The sequence below is a fragment of the Trachypithecus francoisi genome, unplaced genomic scaffold (assembly GCF_009764315.1).
Source record: "Trachypithecus francoisi isolate TF-2019V2 unplaced genomic scaffold, Tfra_2.0 Lachesis_group3, whole genome shotgun sequence".
NCBI lineage: Eukaryota > Metazoa > Chordata > Mammalia > Primates > Cercopithecidae > Trachypithecus > Trachypithecus francoisi.
Genome location: NW_022681468.1, coordinates 12,915,674 through 12,939,942, shown reverse-complemented (window position 1 = coordinate 12,939,942; position 24,269 = coordinate 12,915,674). Strand labels below are relative to the sequence as shown.

The 24,269-nt window shown below is 51.5% G+C and overlaps 1 protein-coding gene and 1 long non-coding RNA gene across 6 annotated transcripts in view; one reads left to right on the top strand and one right to left on the bottom strand.

Moving 5' to 3' along the window:
- Nucleotides 1-24,269, bottom strand: part of ASB2 (ankyrin repeat and SOCS box containing 2) — a 42,767-nt gene that overhangs the window by 13,622 nt on the left and 4,876 nt on the right. Inside the window, exons 2-6 of one of the 3 annotated variants that reach the window (XM_033191497.1) lie at nucleotides 16,144-16,422; nucleotides 8,450-8,554; nucleotides 6,014-6,180; nucleotides 5,034-5,189; nucleotides 2,679-2,924 (exon numbers count right to left, since the gene is read on the bottom strand). In XM_033191497.1, the coding sequence (XP_033047388.1) occupies nucleotides 2,679-2,924; nucleotides 5,034-5,189; nucleotides 6,014-6,180; nucleotides 8,450-8,554; nucleotides 16,144-16,349 (880 nt within the window). In that variant the 5' untranslated portion in view covers nucleotides 16,350-16,422. Of the gene's footprint in view, nucleotides 1-2,678; nucleotides 2,925-5,033; nucleotides 5,190-6,013; nucleotides 6,181-7,119; nucleotides 7,247-8,449; nucleotides 8,555-16,143; nucleotides 16,423-24,269 lie in introns of those variants that run through there. The other 2 variants (XM_033191498.1, XM_033191499.1) reach the window with 2 other exon arrangements.
- On the top strand, nucleotides 7,087-24,112 carry LOC117071495. 3 transcript variants are annotated; one of them, XR_004432324.1, is made up of 4 exons: nucleotides 7,087-7,226; nucleotides 12,608-14,326; nucleotides 15,298-15,466; nucleotides 23,148-24,112. It is a non-coding gene; the product is annotated as an uncharacterized LOC117071495 (long non-coding RNA). The 3 variants fall into 3 exon arrangements; XR_004432325.1 differs by lacking the exon at nucleotides 23,148-24,112 and having other exon boundaries at nucleotides 12,608-12,753; nucleotides 14,255-14,326; nucleotides 15,298-16,148; XR_004432323.1 differs by lacking the exon at nucleotides 23,148-24,112 and having other exon boundaries at nucleotides 15,298-16,148.

Below are 24,269 nucleotides of genomic sequence, written 5' to 3'. Positions count from 1 at the left end.
ATGCTCTTAACCCTCACTCCACGTGAGAGGGCCTGGGCTCTGCCCTGAGAGAGGCCTCACAGGTCTAGGACAGCACAGAACCCCTAAGAAAGGAAAATCCCAAAAACATTATTAATTGCAATTTGCTATTAATATTGCTATTATTATTGCTAATATTGCCATGCTATTAATATTGATCATTATTGCTATCAATAACTTCTAGCTCTTATCATTAGTGCTCTTTGTGTGAAGTATTCCCTGCATGCTTGCTAACTGCTAATTCTCTGCCTTTCACTTCAAGGAATAAGAGAATTACTTTCTGTCTCCTCCCAAGAAAATACTAGACCAGGTGCAGTGGCTCACACTTGTAATCCCAGCACTTTGGGAGGCCAAGGCGGGAGGATCACTTGAGCCCAGGAGTTCAAGACTAGCCTGGGTAACCTAATGAGACTCTGTTTGTTCTCTACACCTACTGAGTAGCCCCTGACCAGGCATGGTGGCGCATGCCTGTAGTTCCAGCTACTTGGAAGGCTGATGTGTGAGGAGAGGATTACTTGAGCCTTGAAGGTTGATCTAGGCTGCAGTGAGCCGAGATCACACCACTGCACTCCAGCCTGGGCAACAAAGTGAGACCCTGTCCCCAAAACAAAAACAAAAACAAACAAAACCCAGAAAACATTAATCCATGCTGCTAGGAGGAGGAATCAGGTCTGGTGACAATCTGCCTTCAGCTTAATCTTCTACACTTGCTTCATTTCCTGGGGGGGTGAGGGAGAGAACCGATGTGCACACAGCTTTCTCTGCACAAAGAGAGTTCAGCAGTCCTTCCTTGTTCTGGAAGGACATGGAACTAAGATGGTGGAAGATGTCAGTTGGGCTAAAATCAAAAGCGTCTGCTAACTGCAGGTCATCTCTCTAAGCATGGTGCTGATCTCAGGCTTTCTGGCAATTTCTTATTTTTCATGATGGTGCAATCAGTTTCTGGTCTAGTGGAGAGAGCACAGGCTTTGGCATCAGATGAGAATCACTTGAGGCATCTGTTTCATGGCTCACAAGCTCTGCAGTCTCAGAAAGCCTTAAGGAGCCTCAGTTTTCTCATCTGTTGACCAGGAATAATAGTACCTACCCCTCGGGATTACTGCAGGGCGTAAACAAAATAATGTAAGCACATTTCTCAGCTCTGTGCCTGCCACAGGGAAGCTGCTCAGCAAATGCCAGTTGCTCAGAATAGAAGGAGCTGGGCAGAGGGCTTCGTTCTGCCTCTGGCCTGAGGGAGAGCCAGTGAGCCGACGTCACCCTCTGCCGGGCTCTCAGAGGCAGGTGCCCTGGAGAGCCTGGACCCCACCAGCAAAGCCGCGTGCTCACACAAGACAAATATTTGGGTTGGAAAATAGACTCAGCCCACAAAGTGAACAGACCCTGACTCAGAGTGTCGGCGGGAGACCCGGACAGATGTTTGGAGTTAGTGAGGTCACCCTTGCCCGCTGAGCATGCTGTCCTTCACCAGGACTCCCGGCCTGGGCTCCCAGGACCCTGCCTGTGCCCCTTTGTTCTTACGCTGGGCAGCCCAGATTTGTTCCTGGCTGCAGGGAAGGGCCTGCCTCTATGTTCCCCACTGCTTGGGCATGTGCTGAGTGCATGGATGCTTACCTGGGCAGAGTCCCACGCTGCTGACTCTCACAGGCTAAGGTGGCTGGTAGAGCACAAAGCGTGTGCAGTTTGGAGTCAGATGGCAGTGGGCCAGCATCCAGGCTCAGACTGTGACCAATTAGTTAACCTCTCTGAACCTCAGTCTCTTCATCTATAAAATGGGACGAGCACACTACCTACCATATGAGGCTATAGGGAAAGCTCCATAGACCTAGACTGGGTTCACACTTAGCAAGTCCTCAACAGATTACTACAGTTCAGCCTCAGTGTCTGAATTACCTCTGGCTTCTCTGTTGCTAGAGAGAGAAGGTTACTTCCCATGGAGAGAGAAAAGAAATCAAAGGCGTTCTTGGGGAAGATGAGGATATAATATTCTGAAACCAAAAGCAAGTCTGCCATGTCTCGGGGTCTTCTGCTACTGGGCCATCATAATGCAGGCCATATTGTGTTATTTTCTCCCATTGAGATATTTCACAGGCAAAGAGGGCAAAGACCTGGGTTCACGTCCCAGCTCTGCCACTAATTTGCTGTGTGACCTTGGACAAATCACTTTCCCATCCTGGTCCTTGAGTTCATCACCCATAAAAGGAGGAGGTGATCTAAATGTTGCCTGAGGTTCCTTCTGGCCCTGAAGTGTGATGTGGTGGAAAGAGAAGCGGTTGGGGTGTCAGGAGACAAAGAGTCTAGCTAGTTCTACAACTAATTTGCTATAGGACTGTAGATGAGTCACTTCCTCTCTCTGTGCCTCAGACTCCTCGTTTGTAAAATGAAAATGTTGGACTAGATTATAAATGGCAAATAGGTGGTTCGTGGGCCACACCCCCATATTTGTGCTAATGGCAGATGTCACTAGTGGATCCCGACGCTCTTCCCACTGAGCCTGGACACAGCCTCAGGATGTTTCTCAACACAGTACTCTAGAAGGAAACTCACTCCATCAGTGTGCCCACAAGATGACCCCTAACTCGCCTTCCCTTAAAGCTGACCTCTAACATCCTTCCCGTGTGCCCTCTGGGGACTCTATGACCTAGGGACCCTTGGCCACTCACCGTACTTGGCTAAGAACCTCAGGGCCTCCAGCTGCCCACTCTGGGCGGCCACGAACAAGGGGGTGATGCCGTAGGCATTCTTGGATTCCACCTTGGCTCCTCCGTTCACCAGGATCTCCATGACCTCCAGGTCATTGCGAGACACAGACTCATGCAGAGCGGTCCAGCCGCGGTTGCAGCGGTGGTTGGTGTCTGCATTGTGCTGCACCAGAATCTTCACCGCCTCCGCATTCTTGCGCTCACAGGCTGTGCTCAGGGGGAAGCAGGGATGGTCAGCAGGGCCTGGCAGGAACTGGCCAGCAGAGACTGCTTTCATTCACCTGTCCATTCACTCATCCACTCATTCAGTTTTCCACTGCATGTGTATTAAGTTCCAATCTGTGCATTGAACCTGGGATAGACAACTAAAAGTAACACTGATACTAATATTAGCAAGAATACTTGTTGATTCATATATATAGTACTGGTTCTATGCCAGGCTCTCTGTTCTAAGCACATTTTACAGGATTAACTAATGTAATCCTCCCAAATTCCCTTAAAGGATGTAGTGATGTTATCTCCTTTCACAGATAAGGAAGGTGAGGCACAGACAGGGTAAGTGACTTGCCCAAAGTCACACAGATACTAAGTGGCAGAACTGGAATTCAAACCCAGGTAGTCAGGCTGAAGGTCTCTGTCCCCTGGGATGTCCCAGGATGTCCCCATCGTTTCCCCTTCCAATGGTACCTGCTTCAGTCTTCCACATTACCAACGCTGGGAGACTCTTTCTAGATGAGGAGTGGACAGTGTCATCATCCTACTGAACTTCCCCCTGCTCCAGCAAAGGCTACTAATTTAGTTCAGGGTAAAATGCAGGTTGTGAGTACAGCTCTGCAAGTCTTTCCTGACCCGCTCTAACCTCCTTTATAAGCCTTATCTCTCTCTAGACCCCAAACGTGCCCTTGGCTCTGGCCCCAGAGTTCTCACCAGGAGCTGCAGGTGGTATTGGAGTCACCTGGGCACTTGTCCAAATTAACCAGCCCTGGAAGCTTCTCTGTGTGTCAGTGGGAGGAGGAGTGAGGAATGGGTCAGGGAGACTGGCAGCAGCAGGAGGAGGCTGCATGTGTACTGTTTCAAACAGGACCATAGCCCAAGCCTTCTGTCTCTCTAAGCCTTGATTTTCTCACCTGTAAAATGGAGAGAATAAAACCTTCTCGAGTGGATGCTATGGGAGTGAGACTGTGTGTAAGGCATGAGCATGGTGCTTGACACATAGTAGGTGTGCTTGCTAGACCAAGACCAAGCTCTGGCTGTGGGCTGCCCAGCTTCCTGGGCGCTCCCTCTGGACAGCTGAGGTTCCAGGTGATAGCCATGGTGCCCTGGCAGGCACGGATTCCAGGGAAGACACTTCCACAGTGGGTCTGCAGTGGATCCAAAGACCTACTACACAGTTCCTGCTGCCCAAGCTGTTCCAAGCACTGGATAGCAGACACATGGGAAATCAAGGATATCTGTAATTTTTCCAAGTACAAAGAAAGGCCTGGTCATTTTTGCAAGACCCCAGCTGATTGCTTCAGCATGTGGGCATGGACAGGATGCTTTAGAATGAAGTGGTTGAGTGCAGTGTGACATCCACCTCCCTGAGTTTAAACCACTGGGGTACCCCTTGCTAGCTGCGTGATCCTGGGCAACCCATTTCACGTCTCGGTGCCTTAGGTCCTCATCTGTGAAAGGGGATACTGGCAATGCCTACCTCTTGTGTAGATGGACATGAGGGTTCTGTAAGAGAACAGTGCCTGGCATATACTAAACACTCGATCAATGCTAGCTGTTGTGATTATTTAGATTTTGACTCTGGTACTGCTAGGGCAGCCAACCAGTGTCCGTGGATGATGTACTGAGTAAGCCAGGAGGCCTTGCTTTTCTTAAACAAATGTCCCAGAGGTACATGCTCTTGCATACCTTCATGCCTTTGCCTGTGCGGTTCCCCCTGCTTGGCCAGCGGGTAATTCCTCCTCTGAGGTTCAGCTCAGGCACCCCTCCTCTGGGTGCCCCTCCCCCATGCTCCCACAATACCCCCTGCCAAGCTCTTCACTGCTGTCTGTGTGTGGGTGTTTACAGGGCTGGGAGGGTGCACGGGTTGGACTATAGTTTTTCAGCTCTGAGCCCTTAGTGTCCCTCAGCATCCTGGCCCATGGGAGGCAGTTGGAAAATGTTGGTAAAATACATGCAGGAATGAATGATTCAGTTACATAAATTGTGAATTTGACCAGGGCCACATTGGGGGTTATGCACTTATGAGAGCAACATTCCCTGTTGCCCACCCACCTTCTGGATTCTTCCTCAGGAAAGCCCACTCCGGGATGGGGACCTCACCTTTGTAGAGCGGTGTCTCTCGGGATTTGTTAGAGATGTCCGGCTCTGCCCCTGCCTGGAGAAGTGACAGGAGACAGTCCAGGTGGCCCCTGCACGTTGCCAAGTAAACAGCTGTTTCCTCCTGCAGGGTGCGCTGGTCGATGGTCCCTGGGTACGCTAGGGAGGGCCCACCGGGAAATTCATGTAGGAAGAAGATACTAGGCCCCGCAACACAGAGGCTTTCCAGATTGCCTCCCAATTTCAAGAACAATGTGTGACATCCTCTGAAATTTACCAACTACAGACTGCATTCATCTGGCCCTTTCACAGGGCCATTTTAGCTTCCTGGTTGTACAAGTCCATGCTCAGATGCCATGTCCTCTGAGAAGCCTTCCCTAATTGAGCCCCTCCCTCTTCGAATACTCCTTTCCTTCCCTCGAACTCACACCAGTCATTGCTGGAAACCCGCTGTTACATGCTGTGGTTTCTTGGAGTGTGGGGGACCGTTTGGGGTCTGTGCTGCTTCAGGGCAGAGGTGACACCTGCCTGCAGGAGTTGTCCTTCTGAGCCTGGCTCAGCAGGAAGACAGGGCTCAGAGAGGAGGCATGGCTGGCCCAGGGCCCCACAGCAGGTGGGGGATAGCCTTGGCCGGGTACAGGCACAGCTGCAGTATTTTTCACACCAAATCAGCCCCTGGGACATTCTGGAACAAGTTGGCAGCAGCTCTCCTAAAAGTCAGCCCTCCCTCATTCCTTTTCTAGGAATTAGGCTCTCCTGTCCTCAGAGGCCTGGAGAGGTGGCAGCAGGGGGTGTCTGTTGGGGGGTGGAGACAACTCATTTCCCCTCTCCTAACTCTGTGACTAACTGACAAATGAAGGTGACACCCTTGCCTGCCCTTCTCATCAAGGTGGTTGTGGGCAAAGAACATGAAGCCCCAGGAGCAGCATCCCTTCCCCTAGTCCCTTTCCCACCTCTTGCCACATCCAGAGCCCAACCCTCACCTCGCTGCAGAACCTTCAGACAGCCTAGCTGGCCATAGTATGCGGCCTCGTGCAGCGGTAGCCAGCCCTCCTTGTTGGGCTCTGCGAGATTCTTCCCTTCCTTGATCATGGTCTTCAGGGCCTCTTCATCGCCGTTCTTGATGGCCTTTATCAAGGGATCCACAGGCCTGCGAGAGCAAGGAGTGGGTCAGTCCTCAAGGTCAGGCCGAGGCCAGACCAAAGGTCCTCTCTCCCAGGGAGTGCTGGCAGTGGGGTCACTCGGTCCTGGTCCCCGCTGGTTCTAGGATGAGCACTCAGCCCCATGCAGCCCAGTGGTTGCAAGAGGACTGGGGGACCCCTTAATCCCTGTGGCTTTCCATGGCTGCAGTGAATGTCATACCAAGATCATTTTTACCAAGAGGATTCAGGCACACAGTGCCAGCCTCCTAAGGGGTGGCTAACCACCCACATGCCAGGCACTTGTGATAATTAAATGCTTTCCCTGAGTATAGCACTCTAACGTTGACCAGGCATGCCCACCTCGGGGGCCCCTCTTAACCCTGAGCATCTCTCTGGGGTCTTCCAACTCCTCTCCTTGCCCCATCACTTATTCCCACTCCCAGTATATCCAGCTGCAGAAAAAAAATTTACTGGAAGGATTAATAAATTCGAAGCCTTCACAGTTTAAAACTTTTGAATGTCAAAAAGACTTCAGGGCTAAAGTGAAGCTGTTCCTTGCTTGGCTTGTTAAAGTCCCTTTGTTCATTCATTACTTCCTTCCTTCATTCATTCATTCACTGAGCTCCCTGCCCCATCCTTGGAGAGTCCATGAGAACCACGATGGCTATGGCACTCAGAGCCACTTTTGGGGAGGGTTCTGCATCAATAGTCCCATTTCCCAGATGGAGAAGGTGAGGCTGGAGGCAAGCCTCATTCCCAGGACCCCCACACCATGTTGGGCTAGGATGGGCTCTGGGAGTCTCTGCCACCAGCCCCTGCACCCTCCCAGCCACTTCCTCCAGCGTGAGCAGCACTTCTTCCTGCTCTCAGGCTCTCTGGTTATTAATAGCATCAGAGCACAGATGCCGGTGAAGCAACAGACCCAGCAAGGACGATGGGAAACTGATCAGATAAGTCCTGAAGTCCCCATCAACGCCGTCACTGTCACCTTGACGAGGTCCACTTAGGAGCAGCCAGAGCAGCCCCTGTCAGTATCAGGAAAAGCCCAGTGCGGGTATGTGCCCCCCTTTTCCTGGAGGGTCTCCAATGGGACCCCAGCTGAAGTGGAAGGGAGGAGGGCTGGCTTTTCTCGTGGCCTTGGCAAGCAGGGTGCGGTGCAGTGTCGTGAGAACACTTTCAGGACCTGCGGCCCAGCTTAGGTCTCTCCAACTGTGATGCAAGAACCCTGGAGCTCTTAGCCCACACATTCACAGCTTCTCTGTGACCTCAGACAAAGTCTCTGCCCTGTGGGTGGGGGAGGGTGCTGGGGTTGTCAGGCCATCAGAAAGTAATAAGCTGGACGGGACCCTAGAGGTCACGTTGCCGTGTCCTACAGAGAAGGGAGACTCAGAGTTGCCAGCGTCTCTCAGGCAGTCACGCGGGAGGTGGCAGTAGCTGAGACCGGCACTGGGTTTCCCTTTTCCAGATTGTCAACCACTCCACACACCCCCCACACCAAGGAAGTGGAGGGCGGCAGGATTTGAAAAAGGCTGGGAAGGAGAAAGAAAATACTGACCAATTGCCTCCTCCCTTCTCTACAACGTAACTGAGTGAGGAAACGCGGTTCCAGGGATGGGGCCCCTCTTTTGCTTTTGGCTGCTTCTGGGGTCACTATTCCAGCGGTACAAAGAGGGGAGGGAGGCAGAATTATTTTCTAAGGAACCCATTAGCCCTGCCCCCTGGTGCCAGGCAAACAGAACCCCTGCAGCTTAGATTATTTCTGGATTTTAGCACCTGGCACTTCACAAACAAGGACAACAAAACAAAACAAAGGCTGTGATTGTGGGCATTTTGGATGGACCCAGACTGATGGCATGGAGGAAAGTGAGACTGGGACAAACAGAAGGGTGCAGCCAACTCATGAAGTTCAACTCCAAGCTCTTCTGGGCCTCTGGGGTGCTAAGGCCATCTTCCCAATTTCCCTCGTGCTGGGTCCCCAGTTTCAGAGCCCCATGGGGCTCCTCCAGCACTCAGGTCCCATGCTGGGGGCATCTGAGGGAGGATCACCAGCATGCCTGGCTGGCAGTTCCTTGAGGACCAAAGTCTGTGGCCACCAAGCCCAGCTCAGCAGGAGCAGCTGGGCCCCAAGGGGACGCCCCTAGAAGGGGCTTGCATGGCAGGTGCCTCCATAGTGCCCTCTGCCTTCCTGGGGGCCGTGGGCCTGCTTCCCACCCTCCCTGCCATCCCAATTAGGGGAGTGAACTTGGATGGTCCTGGGGCCAGACAGGAGTCACTTACGCCAGCTGGGAGGTCTGGAACAAGCTGCTGCTGTATTTCTGCATGACCCCTTGGAACAAGCCCATCGAGGCCCGGGCTGGCGAGCTCTCAGGAGGTGCAGTGGACCTGGAGGGTGCAGAGCAGGAGTGAAAGAGGGAAAAGTACTCTGTATAGGAGAAGCGGGTCATGGCTTCAGGCAGGAACGAGGATGGAGGGAGAGCCGGGGAGAGACTGACTGACAGACAGACACAGGGCTCTGAACCAAAGCAGATGGCCGGGTCCTCTCTGTGTGCTGGACACAGCTGCTGTGTCTCTGGATTATTTTTGGCCCTTGGAGGAAGCCCTGGGAGATTTAAATGACCATATAAGACAACAATGAGGTTAACCTCACTCCACCCCCTGGTCCCCCTCCCCAGCCAACCACGAGAGAGGCAGATAGGAAGCAAGGTGACATTCTTCACCCAGAAGGATGTGAGCCATAGATGGCAGGTCAGCAGGTCCCCGGATGAAAGGGGCTCAGGCTCACCGCTGGCCAGGCAGATCCCTGCAGGGCTGGATGAGAGATTCATGGGGAAGCAGAGGATAGGGGAGCAAAGCTGAGAAACCAAGCTGTGCCTGTGCCCCCCACGCCCACCTGCCGGCCCCTCATTAGGGGATCTTGTCCCAGGGGTGGGAGCAGACACTATAGTAACCTCTGTAGCGTTACTATAGGATGCACGAGGAAGGGTGTCAGAACCAGGGCTGTAGTCAGGCAGACACAGGTTCACATCCAGGCTCTGGCACTCCTTGGTCATGTGACATGGGACAGGTTGACCTTCTCTGTGCCTTAGTCACCCCATCTGCAAGGTGGCATGAAAAGAGCCTGTGCTCGATGGCCGGTGAGGCCTGAGAAAGTGAATTGTGTTAGGAGCTTAGTGGAGTATAAGGCACAGAGGGTGTTCCACACGTGCTAACTCCTCATTTTATCATCATTTTGCCTCTATGGCCTCAGTTTTCCCACCCCACCAGGCTCTGTGAGAGTGGAAGAGCCGGAAGGAGGTGGGATGGCCACTCCACAAATCTGAGTTGGCCTGAGGTTGTCGTGAAAACAGGGTATGTGGCCCCTACTGACCCCACCCCCAGTAGGTCAGGCCTGGCGCTCTCGACACCCTAGTGGCCCTGGCCTTTCACCACACTCTTCTGGAGGGGACTGGGGGGGGGACTTTGCTACTAGTGACTCACAGCCTGCGGGGCATGGGGTAATTATGACCCTGAGAAGCACCCACACTCTTTCTGGCCGGGCCAGAGCCTACAGATTCTGTGGGTACCCCGGCAAGGCCAGGGTCTGGTAGAGAGGAGCAAGGGTAGCGGGAGGAGGGGAACCTGCTCACCCCTCTGCTTCACGCTCTCAGGGCTGGCTGCAGGCCTGGCTGCCTTCCTCATCCTCACTGCTGTCACTCCCTCCCGCCTTCCTTCTCCCATCCCCTGCTCCTGGCCTTCTACTGACCCACATTGGGGCACATGCCCTCATTTATCCACATCCATCGACCGTAGATGGGGGTGCCTTTTACAGATGAGGACACGGAGGCTGTGAGAGGGGATGTAACTGCGCAGGGTCACCTGCAGCGGGGCAGCAGGTGGAGCAGAGGTTCAGACCACCACTGTCTGCCCAGCTCCTGATGACACTCTGTCCTCTGAAGGCCTGGCCTCTTCCTGCCTTTTCATCCTTTCTCTAGCTCTCCGACCTCCACATTGACTGGCCCTGCGACTTTGAACAAGCCCCATCCCCTCTCTGTGCCTCAGTTTCCTTATTTGCAAAATGGAGAAGTGGGACCAGGACCAGACTGGGGATGTCCTCACTACTTCTGTAGCTGTGGAGAGACTCAGTGTCCAACAGATTACAGAGCCAGGGCCCCTCCTTAGCCCTAACAGCTGCTGGGTTCAGTGTCCTCTGCATTAGTGCCTGGTCCTGAGAAGGAGAGAGAGCCGGGCAGATGGAGGCAGCCTGGGGCCAGGCTCACCTCGGTTATCTCCAGCCCTATCCTCTTGATGAGGCCCTGGGCTTCTACCTCCCAGGATCCTTGGGTCGTGGCCACCCTCATGCTTAGTGCACGCATGGCCTCTGATTACTTGCCATTGTTAGAATGTTTTTAGCAGGATAATAAAGCACTGGGAAAAAGCCCACTGCACCATCCTAAACAAAGACCTGTCTCTGCATAGTAATAGCAGCAGCAGTGGTGGCCGGGATGTTGAGGCTGATGGACATGGAGGGAGATGGTGATGATGACAATTTCTGACAACTGTGCAGGGCAAATGTTCACGAAGGCATACTGAGCCTCTCCTCATTTCCATCCTCCTGCCATCATTGATGGAAGCAGTGGGTGTACTGTTCCCATTTTGCAGATGAGGAAACAGACAAACTGAGTTGCATTCAACAAAGATTTCCCAGCTCTGGCTCAGTCCCAGAGCCCAGCTCTGCGTAGCCATGCAGCTCCTTAAGATATATCTTTCTGTGGATCCTGAGGATGTTTGGAAGCCAGCAGGGAGGGAGACCGGCTACACACAGCCATAGAGTCATGGAGGACAGGGTGAGATTGAGGCAGAAGGGCTCATTCTGGGAGCACTGAGATGGGGGTGCGTCCACTGGCTTTGGGGCTGGCGACTGGGCAAGGCGACTGCTCAGAGTTACTGAGCTGTGAGTCTCAGGGCTGGATGGGGAGCCAGGGCCCCTGGCTGGGTTTCATGCGCTTGCCAATCAAGGCTGGAGGCCCCATTTTGCCTTGGGCTCCAAGCAGGGGAATTACCAACAGAGCAAACCTCCTGGGCTGAGTCATCAGAGGCGAGATGAGCCTGGCCTCGGCAGGATGTGGGTACAGGTCATGCCCTGGAAGAGCCCCAGGTAGGGCCTCCGTCCTTTGTGTGTCACTGGGCAGGTTCTGGGGAGAGTGTGTCACCATCACCTGACCCTGGAGTCCAGCTTGTCACGAATTCAGGCACAGTCAGGCTCAGTGAGAGCAGAGAATGGACTGGGAGGACAGTGCTCCTAGTTGCCAGGTGAGTCAACGGATGGCTGCTCTGTCTGAGTTAGTAAGAAGCCCAGGTCAGTCCCAGGGAGGCAGCGATTGGGCTGGGCCTGGCTGAATGCAGGGGCAAGTAGGCACCTTAATAGAGGAGGAAGCTAACAAAATCGAGATTCCACTCCACACCCGCCACCAGGCCACGAGTCCACCCCACACCCACCACTGTGCCATGAGTCTACCCCACGCCCACCCCATGTCACAAGTCCACCCCACGCCCGCCACTGTGCCATGAGAGTCCACCCCATGCCTGCCACTGTGCCAGGCCCTCTGTTCTCACCAGAGCCTCACGGCAACCCACATCAAGCCCAGATATCAAGAGTATGATGCCTAGCACACAGGCACTGGATACATTTAAGTAAATAAAACAAAACAAAAGTCTTTGAAGGATTAAAACCCCATATGGCAATCTTGGTATTGTGTGTTTGTGGACTAAGATCTCATACTCCTGGAGAGCCAGTCCCCTGCCCTCTTAGGTAGACAAAAGAGCCCATAGCATGTAACTAACCCCCACCCTGGTTCCTGCACGGTCTCTGGAATCGGCCTCCCACCCATGAGGTTTCTGTTTTTCCCTCACCCACCAGCCAGTCCATCCTTTCTGGGCTGACCAGAGAAGAATCACATGTGGAGGAGAATATGAATTCCAAGCTGCTGTGACTCTGCCTTCCTATCCATAGCTGTGATTCATTGAGCACTTGTTGTAACAGACACATTGCACCAAGCATCTCATTTAATTCCCCAGTCCACTTGGTGAAGGAGATGTAATTGGCTTCCTTTGCAAATGAGGGAACTGAGGCTCAAAGAGGCTTGCTTCCTCTAGTCTGCTTGACGAACTCCTACTCATCCTGCAAAGCCTACTTCCTTGACTAAGTGAATTGACATTTTGTAGTGTCCCTCTGTAACTCAGCAAGCTGTGCTCTCCCTGCTGTGTCATCAGGTAGTTCTGGGCCTTCACCCTCATTAGGCTGTGATCTTAGGAAGAGCAGGGCCCAGCCCTGATTCGCAACTTGGCATATCATAAGTGCACAGTAAGTGTGGGTGGCTTGATGTGAATTGTTTGAAGCTGTGCACACATCAGCCTCAGCCAGTTCCTGCTTCATGTTTTCCTCATTTGTCTTCTCAGAAATGCATCTTAAATAAAATGCAGAAGTTTAAAGATTATGAAGACCCAGCTTCCTGGACTCACTCTGACTGGTCCATTCATGGAAACCTTGGGCTCTGCACTTCATGGGTTCAAGGATCCCACTTCTCCATGGAATAGGAAGCTAGGTCTGTCTCTTCAGGCTCCCTTAGGGGACCAAAGCTTGGCAAATGACCCTCATTTGATTATCATCAAATTCTGTCCCTTACATTGAAGTGGGACAGAAGCAAATTGGGAAATGGTTTTCAACAGAATTCTGTTTTATTTGGGATACTGATCTGACTTTCATTTCTAAGATCCCAAAGACTCAGTGGATTCCATTTTGGTCACAATATAATAATGACCAATTACATTGCCAGAGCATTTTATTGGTTTCAAAGGTATTTATTTGTTTAAAAACATTTATTAGGTAGCCACAATGATCCAGGCTCTAAGCTGGGCTCTGGAGATTAAAAAATAAACAAATAAATAAACAATATCAGCTCAGCTGTCTGTCCCCCAGGAAGTCACAGTCTAGTTGGGAACACTCTCAGGAGGGCGTCCCAGGAAGACCCGAGAAACTTGTCTGTGAAGCAGAGGCAGTCATGAGGTTGGTGCTGGAGCACTCCGACAGGGCCAGGGAGGTCAATACCAGCTGCAAGATGTGGGAAGGCTCCAACACCCACCTCATCGTATTTGCTTTTCACAGGAATACTGCAAGGGGAGCACAGCACATTTTCGCTGTTGCTATTTTAGAGATGAGGCCATTAGCCCTATCTGAGATGGGGCTCAGATAGGGCTAGCAACTCACCTAAGGTTGCACAGCCAGTGATAGAGGAAGAATTTGAATCTCTAGACCTAGTTCTCTTTCCACTCTGCTGCCTTTTCATCTATTCCTTTACTCACCCATTCACTCGTTCACAGATAGCCATGTGGTGCCTGCCACAGGTCGGACACAGCACTTCACTGGAAGCATAGGTTAATGGCAGAAGCAGACAAATAAATAAGAATTGTAAGTCAAGGTCAAGGCACAAGGAAACAACCACGAGAGCGCGTAAGAGGTGAAAAACCAGTTGGCCTGGGACAGTGGTCAGGGCAGGACTGGCTGAGGAGGTGACGCTTAATCTCAGACGCAAAGATGAGAAGAAGCTGCCATGTGGATTGCCTGGGGACAAGGGTGACATCCTGTTGCTAAACTTGCTGTGGATTTATTTGGACAGATAAAAGTGAACAAGGACTGTCTCGGGTCCTGCACCCACTGTAATGCGTGTCTGGGTGTGATGGCACAAGTGCGTGTGTGTCGTGTGAATTTGGGGACCCTGGGCCTCTGTGAGTAGGAGACGGACGTAATGAGGTCAAAACCTCACCTCAAGGTGGGGTAGGGGAAGGAAACAGAGGCCTTCACAGCATCAGCAGAGCCTGGCGAAGTGTCTGAACTTCAGAGTGGGACAGATTTTGGTTCCATGCCTGGCCCTGCTGTGGGCATGTTTTGTCGTCTGTAAAATGAACACAGAAGCATCCACTTTGGGTGGCTTTTGTAAACATTAACTGAATGAATGTGTGGCAGGCACATGGGAGGTGCTCAATGTGCATTTGGGGGGAGGAGAATTGCATTAAACATTCTATCTAAGGGCTTTTTCTTCCCAGCAGGACCCAAGCCCAGCCTCCTTCCAGAAGCGAAGGTGCAGAACTGAACCTAGGAGGTTTCAGGTCACTCTTAGAGTAAGAAAATGCAGGTTGACCCTCCTCTGCTATATTGCTTGTGGGGCTGGACCTCAGATGAGGGCTGCTTGATCTGGGAGAAATGGTCTCAGTTCTCCGGGGGAGCTTTTTCCGCAGGAAGTTGAATAAATGTTCATGGTCCACTGTGGGCCTCCATTTCCTTACCCACCAGATGAAGGCAGAGTCGGGGTCTGGAGGCCGAGGGCCCACTTTGTTCTAACGTTTCCAAGCATCCCCGGGACTACTGAGAGGGCTGTTATGCTGGGGAGAAGGCTGCAGACACCTGGGGGGACGTGCTGGCTTCATGCAGCATGCTCTATCTTTATCTGACCCCCTTCTGAGAAAGAGGAACTTGTGGTCTGTCTTTGGCTGAACCAGCCAGAACAGGAACCAGGGCTACCTTGAGCACGAGCCAAGATGAACCCAGTTCTTGGCTTCAGGTTTCTGTTTTTCAGATTGGGTTTCAGAATGGAACGCCCTCGGGGGCGGCTTAGTAACCTGGAGATTTCGTACTCTTTCCAGCTGCCCACCTTCCCTTTTAAAAGGGGCTCCTCAGCTCTGGGCCCCTGCCCAGCCAGCCTGACAGAGATGGTCCAGCCTTGGCAAGGGCAAAGTCACTTAGGGGACAGGGCTGAGATGCACCATCACCCACCTTCATCCCCTGTAAACTGTGACTGCGCATCGGAAAAAGTCTGTTTATTGTTGTTGTTATTTGAGAAGGAAGCTGAGGTTTTGAGAGGTTAAGTGACTTGCCTGAGGTCACACAGGGAGCCAGCTGGCTGTTGTACACAATGAGATTTGTGGCGCATCAACACAATTGTCACAGCAATTCCCATGCCCTGCCATTCATGCCCAAACACACTTGACCTTGGCTGGGGGTGGTGGGGAGCAAAAGCAATTTTATGGCTTATATAGGTCTTTTCCAAATGCACTTTAAGATCAGTCACCACTCTGCTTCATCATCTCTCTAGCTCCCACCTCCTACAAAGAAGGTGTCTTCTAGATCTGCACCGTCTGATAACGTAGTCACTGGCCACATGTGGCTGGGGAGCGCTTGAAATGTGGCGGGTCTGATTCAAGATGCGCTGAGAGTGTAAAATACACACTGGATTTCAAAGACTTGTTGGACAAAAAGAAGTGGTAACAATCTCATTCATAATTTTATATTGATGGAAATACAAATATATTGCTGGAAATGGTGATATTTCAGATGTGAAATATCAATGAAAATTAATTTCACCTGTTTCTCTTTACTTTTTAACTGTGACTATTGGAACCTTTAAAATTGCATCCATGCATTGCAGTTGTGGCTGGTGTCATATTTGCATGGCACTGCTTTAGAAAGTCCTGTGACTGAGAGGATGAAGTGGTGCTGAGAGGGGGAGCCAGAAGAAGGAGACAGGATGGCCCTGTGGGCAGACATCCCTTGCTCACCAGACATGTTTTTCAAGGGAGGCTGCATTGCAAGATAGGGAGCCAGGCAGCCCCGATCTCTGCAGCATTATCTACTGGCTATGTGATCTTGGGCCTGTTTTTCAGCCCTAAGCTTCAGTTTCCTCTTCTAAATGGGTCTATAACCCAGAGCCCGCTGAGAGGGTCCTTAAGCGGGTGAAAGGAGGCAGAGTGTGTATAGCACCCACTGCAGTACCTGGCACAGCCAGAGCTCAGTAAGTTCAGATAACAAATGTAAATCAGAAAGGTGGAAAAGGCAACCTAGAGACCAAGATACCTTGGTTTTGGATTAACAGCATTCGGGATCTGCAGTCTGTGGATGTCCTAGATGGCCCCACTCCCCTCATCAGCCTCGCCTTGCTCACCTGGTCCATGGGTAGAAATGGGCAGGTTGGCGGTTGGCACATGCAGACACGGTGGCCTCAGCAGTGGTTGGGCCCCTTGTCTTGTCCGCTAGGCTCTGCTCGATGGCCATCTGCACCAGTTCCTCCTCGCTCAGGCTGCTGTACAGGCTGTACTCCTCCTGCCCAATGGTACACTGGCTGCCCCGAGTGCTGATCTGCGTGGCCATCCTCCTCCACCTCTCACCCTGGCCTCCAGAACAGACACCCAGTGGGGAGGAAGGAACAGCAAATCAGAAAACCCTGTGAGGAAACCAAAACCATCCTGGTCATGAACAGTTTTGCAGGATAGCTATGTTTACCCACAGGGAAGGGTGTGCATTTCATTGACAATAACACATTCATTTTAAAATTCATCCATTTGGTCACATGACCCACCCAACCACTTATCCATCTATATATCCATCCATCCACTCATCTCTTCATTTACCCACCAGCCCATCTCACCATCCATCCATTTATTCATCCTCCCATACATCCATCTACCCACCGACGTATATATTATCTACCTTCCCATCCATCCACCCCTCTATCCATATATTCAACTATCCACCACCCATTCAACTGCCCTCCATCTATCCTCCTATCCATCCATCTCTCTACTCATCTGACCATTTATCTGTCATTCTGTCATCATCACTACTCATCATTCATCCATCCATTCATCTTTCTATCCATCCAGCCATCCATCCAACTGTCCTCCCATCCTTCCATTATCCTGTCTATCCACCCAGCCATCCATTTATTCATGCATCATCACATCCACCCACCATACATTCATCCAGCCAATCATCCACTCATCCATTGTTTATTTTTCCATTCCAGATAACCTATCTATCTATGTATTTATGCATACATTAACTAAAAGGTCACTTGTCGAGCATCCACTCTGTATCAGGCACTCTTCTAAGCACTGAGGATACAACGATGATTCCAACAGACAAAAATCCTTGCCCTCATGGAGCTTACGCAGGATTGCATACCAGTTACCAAGAGCATAGATTCTGGCACATCTCCATTTCTTTTCACTGTGGCCAGCCTGAGAATACCAGAGATGAATCAGACACAGACCCATTACTTGAAATCACACAATCTAGTTAAAATCAGTCATTAAAATAATGTTCCATGTTAATTCCAGTGACTCTTTTCTTAAAAATGCCTCAGAGAGTAATGGACTCCAGTTGGGTGCCAACTGCTTTAAGAAAATGAAGTGGAATCAACTAAGCTTGATTTTTGTTCTGGCTGGCTGACTCACACTGTATGGGTCAATGGTTCTTGGTCCTGGCTGAACGTTGAATCACATGGCCCTCTAAAAAATACCCTGAATACCAGTGCATTACTTTGATTTGTTCAGCAAATATTCACTCCCTTTCCCTAGAGGCAGATCTTTCCCCACCCTTCCCTATTGATATGGACCTCAAGTCTGCATGATTTGCCCTGGCCTATGAGTGCTGATGGACATGCGTCAAGGAGACACATGACAAATGTGGGCACTGGGGTTTGCTCTAGCTCCTCTGCCATCACCAAGAGAAGAGCTTCCCACTGGAGCTTGCTGCCCCTCAGCCTCGGCCCCAGAGAGAACCCACCCGGGCACCTGAGCCCAACCTTCTCAGAGGAGCCTTCTCCTTCTTCAAGGCCCAGGGAAAGTGCCCTCTTCTGGGAAGCCTACCCAAATCCTTCTGGGAAGAGGAACTTCTCCTGAGCTGTGATCAGTAGTTCATGGGTGGACTTGACCCTGCATCCTCTTTCCAAGGCCAGCACCTTATGTGAGGAGGTCAAAGTTCACTGCATGGCTGGCCAAACAGCTCCATTTTCATAGGGTGTGGCAGATCCTGCAGATGGTCCTCCCCAACGGCCATTTCCCCCATCTTCCCTGATAGCAGAACCTGACTTTGTCTAGGCAACAGGGTGCCCTGTCCCATGGATGAGTCATGACTGCTTCAAGCCAGGTGGGACAATCTCACCGCCTCAGCCAGTGAGTAGTCCAGGGGTGGGAATACAGCCTAGTTTTATCCAAAGAGTTATAACAGAAAGTCTGCTGGGGTGCTCCTACAGAAGACTTTCCTTTCTAATAAAAGAGAGAGTAGTGAACAAAATGACTCCTTGCCCCAACCTCTGCTTTGTGCTTGGAGGACTTGATGCTTGGAGTGGCAGCAGCCATCTCGTGACCATGAGGGGGACAGTGAATGACAGGTTGATACGATGAGTTTGGCATAATGAGTAATAGTTTTTCTGGATCCCTCATTACGTTGCAGAACTGCTGAACCAATGCTGGTTCTGCCCACCCTAGCCTCCTTGTTAGGTACTGAAGATCCTTGTGGTTTAGCCAATGTTAGTTGGGTTTTCTCTTATAGACAGTTAAAATCGTCTTAACAGATGGCTCTCAGGCCTGGCTGAGAGTCTTGAAAACATATCAAGGCCCTGGTTCAGCCCCATATCAATGAACTCAAAGCCTCAGGGCTGGGACCCAGGCACTGCAATGCTAGAGGCTTCTCCGGTGATATTAGTGTGTGGCCAGGGTTGAGAACCACTGCTCAATGAGATTAATATGTCAGGTGGCCACTCTGTGGTCCACACTAAGGGAGGGAAAGGGTCATGACCTCACAATCATTTTATGCCTGATATTTGGAGTACTGTTATTTACAGCAGCAGCAGCAGTTTTACTTATTGTCAAAGGAGCCCAGGACAGGGAACTGAGGGACTTGGGTTTCTGTCCCAAGTCAGCCGTGAGCACCTCTCTTCCTCTCTTGCATCCTCATTTTTTCCATCTGTTAAATGGCAGGGTAGAGTAGAGCCTGTCCTCTGGCACTCTGGTACTGGCAGGAGGTACCTGTGCAGCTGGGTGGAGCCCCATCTCCAGCTGACCCACGTCTGTCTTCCCACCCCTTCACTGCATCCGTGTGGCTGGGGTCCCTGCCAGGTCTGAGTTGGCCTAGGTCTGCCTTCAGAGGGGCGGGGAATGGGCTTTGCCCAGTGAGGTATGACACCCTCCTCTTCTCTAGAGCTGGTTTGGCTTGACATACCCCACCGCCTGGTGCAAGGTAGGGGCTCAGTGCACATGGTGCTAAACTAGCAGGAAGTGCTGGTGCCCAGGACCTGGCCTGGCATCCTGGTGCCACCATCTAAAGGTGTCAGCTCAAAGCCAGGGCACAAGGGGGAAGAGCACTGCACTAAGAGTCACAGGCTGAGCTATAATCGCCATGCTAATGCCAAAGTGCTTTGTGACCTCGGCTAAGTCCCTGTCCCACTCTGGGCCTCAGTTTTCTCATTGCAAAAGGAGGCTTTGGGGCTGGAAGATTTCCGCAGATTTTTCGGTTCTGAAGCGGCTGCAACTCAGCGAGACGTTTGGTTTGGCTCTGTGCTATTAAACCTTAAACTCTCTGTCCCTGGGGATCCCCTATGGCCATGTCGACGAAAACACCTTAGCATTGGCCAAGGGGGAACAGAAAACCGGGGAGAGTGGAGGGATCTCGAATCTGGAGGTCAGGACCTCTAAGTCTACTTTCAGTTCTGCAACCTACTAGCTATATGACCTGAGGCAAGTCATTTCCCCTTTTCTGGGCCTCAGTTCCTTTATCAATAAAAATGGGAAAGAGACAAGCTTCTTCGCTATGCTATAGAAGCATATGTGAGCTACGATGTGTAGGCAGCTTGTAAGGGGTAACATGATTTTTTAATGAGGACCCCTCATCATCTCCAGGCAGCTGCTGGCCCTGCAGCCTGGTGTGGGCCAGAGACTCATAGACAGCACGCAGCTGCAGTGGCCCTTCCCTGACCACATCAGGGAAGGCCCTTCCCTGACCACGTGGCTTCCTGGAGGCGAAGGCAGCCAGGTAATGGTCACCCAGAATCACCAATCTCGCAGCTAATTCCAGACTCACCAGGCCCTTCCCAAGCTTCTCCCATGGGTTGACACCACTCAGAGACTTTACATTGGCCAATTATCCATGTCATTACCCTCACACAGTCCCGGAAAGTATGAAGCTTTTTCACTGAATTAATTCCTCTACAGCCCCTCTCCTTCCAAAAGGGCCTTGATGCTCCTACGTTATTGGTCCCATTTTACAGATGAGGCAGGTAAAGTTTAGAGGGGGAGGTGAGGGGTTTATAGGAGGACAGACAGTTAGAAAGCTGGGATTCAAAGCTTCCAACCTCAAATCCAATGCTCCTTCTGGCAATTCTAGGAACACTGACCAAAGCAACTGGCACACACATGGGTTTGGGGCAGACCCACCCTCATCCAGCTGCAGCCAGCTATCCTCCCAGCTGCCCAGCACCCCCGGCCTATATCTGTGCCCTAGGCACCACACCAGCCTCTTTGCCTGCTGCATGGAAGGTACATGCAGAAGGAGGAGAAGGGCTTAACCTTGACAGGACCTTGAACAGGTCTACTCCTTGGACTACCTGCTATGGGCCTGTCTCCCTAGAAACTCCAGAAACTTCTGAGGAGCAGGACTATGTCACACTCGTAACCCCAGGACCTAACCCAAGGCTGGGTACACAATAGATATTTAATAAATGCTAGATGGACAGGTGAATGAATGACAGGACCACAACAGTGCTCAAACCCTTGGAAGCACAGCTGTTATGGAGTTTACTTGAGAGAGAGAGGGCCTCTGCCTTTGAGGAGGCAGATCTCCCACCCCACCGTGGACCCACACATATCTCTTGCTTTTCCCACGGAGGTCCCCAGCCTTCAAGGGTTCTTGGGTAAGTTACCCATCTTTAGTTGTCTCACGCATAAAGTGGAGATGTTAGCAAGTGTTATTATGGGGTTGGTGGTAGAGTCAAAAGGGCTCACGTGTGTACAGGCTCAGCTGTGGGTCTGGCTGTAAGTGTGCAATGGGTCTGGCTGTTAGTAAGTGTGCAATGCACGGGCTGCTTCAGGACAGGAAACTCCCCATCCCTGAACTGATGCAATCGTAGGCTGGTGACAACTGCCAGGGATGCTATGGCGGCATCTGCTGGGGGACAGGTGGTGCTGCTCAGCCCTAGTGTGAGGGGGAGGTTATGAAGCAGTGTGTGGAGCCAGCTTGACTCAGTTCACACCCCAGCTTTACTGGTTGTTAGCCGGGAGAGCCCCCAGAATAGTAGTTTCTCCATCTGTAAAATGGACATGGTCAGAGCACCTATTTCTTGGGAGACGGCAATGATTCGGGTGATGCCTTGCCCCTCTTTGGACCTCAGTTTCCCCTTGTCATGAAGATGCTGCCCAGCTTGATTTCTGAGCCCTCTGCCTGGGGGTTGGGCGGCCTTCTGGGCCTAAGTCTTGGAGGGAGGCCAGCAGCCTCAAGGGACACTCTGGGAGGCTGATTGGAATCAAAAATAGCCCTTTCCCAAGGAAAGCAGGAGTCTAATAGGCCTTGCCCAGCCAAGCCAGGGGCCTGCAGAGGGAGGGGCTAGTCCAAGGCCAGTGAGGAGTAGGGGAGGCCTGGCCCCCCCAGGGCCTTCAAGAGTGCCTCTTCTGCCCTCTTTGCAGCACCCCAAACATTGGTTCTTGAGGAGCCCCACCTTTCCCCAGGTGACATCTGTAAAGTGGCTGTGAGAGGGTTACTTAGGTTAATCCACGTAAATTACTTGGGTAAATCCACTCAGAGCAGTGCCTGGTTCATTCAGAGCTGGTGCTCTTTTAAGTGAGGCCTTAGTCTCCACATCTGTGAAATGGGAAAAGAGGCACGGACCATGGCAGGGCTATAGTGAGGATCCAAATCGCATTTGAAAAGTGGTCCGGCCGGGCGCGGTGGCTCAAGCCTGTAATCCCAGTACTTTGGGAGGCCGAGGCGGGCGGATCACGAGGTCAGGAGATCGAGACCATCCTGGCGAACACGGTGAAACCCCGTCTCTACTAAAAAAATACAAAAAGCTAGCCGGGCGAGGTGGCGGGCGCCTGTAGTCCCAGCTACTTGGGAGGCTGAGGCAGGAGAATGGCGTGAACCCGGGAGGCGGAGCTTGCAGTGAGCTGAGATCCGGCCACTGCACTCCAGCCCGGGCGACAGAGCGAGACTCCGTCTCAAAAAAAAAAAAAAAAAAAAAAAAAAGAAAAGTGGTCCTTTTCTTCCTAGTTCCTTCCCCTCTCTACCAACCCAGGTTTGCAGGCAGCCATGGGTCTGCCCAGGAACTGGCAGTGAATGGGGTAGGTCTATGTGGTTGTTTGAGGGGCTGGGGTGGAAGGTGGTCACTCTCCAGATGTCTTAGCAGAAAACTGGGGGCTAGAGGAGGCACAGCTGGGAGGGCGGGGCCAAGAAGGAGGCTGGCAGCCATCCTCCACCACACCAAGCTCCACCAGAGGCTTGGGTCATGCCAGGGGCTTGGGTCAGGCGTGTGAGGCTGCACAAGCCACTTGACATCCTTGGCTGTGTTTGTGGATGGAACTACTCGTCAGCCCACCCTGCCCTGAAGGTGCCCTTCCAGAAACACCTCCAGCATCTCCTCTACCAGGAAGCCTCCCTGATGGCTGAGAGTCCTCTGCTGCCTCCAAGGGCCCCCTTCACATTCTACTGCTTGGACTGCCTGCTATGGGCCTGTCTCTCTAGAAAGTCCAGAAACTTCTGAGGAGCAGGACTCTGTTGCACTCATGTTGTAACCCCAGGAACTAACCCAAAGCCAGGTGCACAATAGGTATTGAATAAATGCTGGACAGACAGGTGAATGAACCATAGGATCATGACAGTGTTTCAAACCCTCGGAAGCACAGCTGTCATGGAGAAGTTTACTGCACAGTGGTAGACGGTAGCACGGCCCCAGTGCCCCACTGTCTATACTCAGCCCTAGCTCTGCCACCTCCTGGCCATGTGATGGGGAGCAGGTTACTCGGTGCCTCACTTTACTCATCTATAAAAGGAAGATAATAATGGCATATCGGCCTATGGAGGTGTAGTCAGGCAAAATGAGGTAACGAGGACAAATGCGGAGCACCTGGCAGGCACGCAGTCGGTGGCCCCTAAAAATCTGCTCGTGTTATTCCACAGGTCCCAAGAGGCTGCGATTCTCTGCCATGACCCCAGAAAGTGAGTGAGACAGCCTAAACCTGTTCCTGCTGCGAGGATGCTACCTGAAACTCGTGCTCAGCTGGCGGTTCTCTAGGAGGCTCCATCCAAGGGATTGGGATTCCCACAAGCTCTCTTCCATTTAACAAGACCGAGAGTGAAAGTGAAAATGAGTCTCCAGCCCAGCCTTCACGTGACAGCTGTGGTCAAAAGCTGCCGCTGTGACTGTCAGCTCCCCAGGCTGTGCGCAGAGCCTGCTGAGTGGCCCCAAGGGTCAATCATGGGGCTGGAGCTTGGGGAGGAAGGGGAGCTCCACGCCCTGCCTCGAAGCCAGCCTGTGGTGGATGGATTCTGCCCACTCCTTTCAAATTCCCTACTCTCCAGGAACCCTCCTGTCCCCCTGCCCTCTCTGCTCACATCATCTGCTGCCCTAGACTTTGGAAGCTTGAATTTCTGCACGAGGTGACTGCCGACAAATGACAAGAGTGGCCATTTCGTGAGCACTTAATTCATTTAACAGTGCTGGGCACAGAGCAAGTGCTGCATGAGTATTTTGGTTAGGGTTCACTTGTACCTTTTAGGTTTAGCTCTTATGCAAAGCCTGCAGTTCAGATCCACATGTCAACCGCAGGTCACTACGTCCAACTGCAGCAGGTATGGGGAGAATCGGAACCACAACGCCTTCCCTTGCAGTGAATTTCTCTCTCGGCTTTGTTTTTAGTTTGAACCACATAATAAATCTATGATAAGGGTATTCTTGTTCCTATTCGATGGATGAGGAAACTGAGGCACGCTGAGGGAGAAAGTGACAAGGAAGAGACTAGAGGCTACATCTGATTTTACACCAAGTTTTCATCCCACACAACGAATAGCAGCCTCTGGATGTTTTTCAAGATTTGAGCGAAGTCCAGAATCAAACTGAAGACTGTGTGTGTGTGTGTGTGTGTGTGTGTATTCATATTCAAAAAGACTACATACACACTACATTTATTATATATATTATAATATACACATAATAATTTAGTATATATTAATATAATATATAATATATAATTATATATAATATATATAACATCTAATATATTATATATAAGTATATATTAA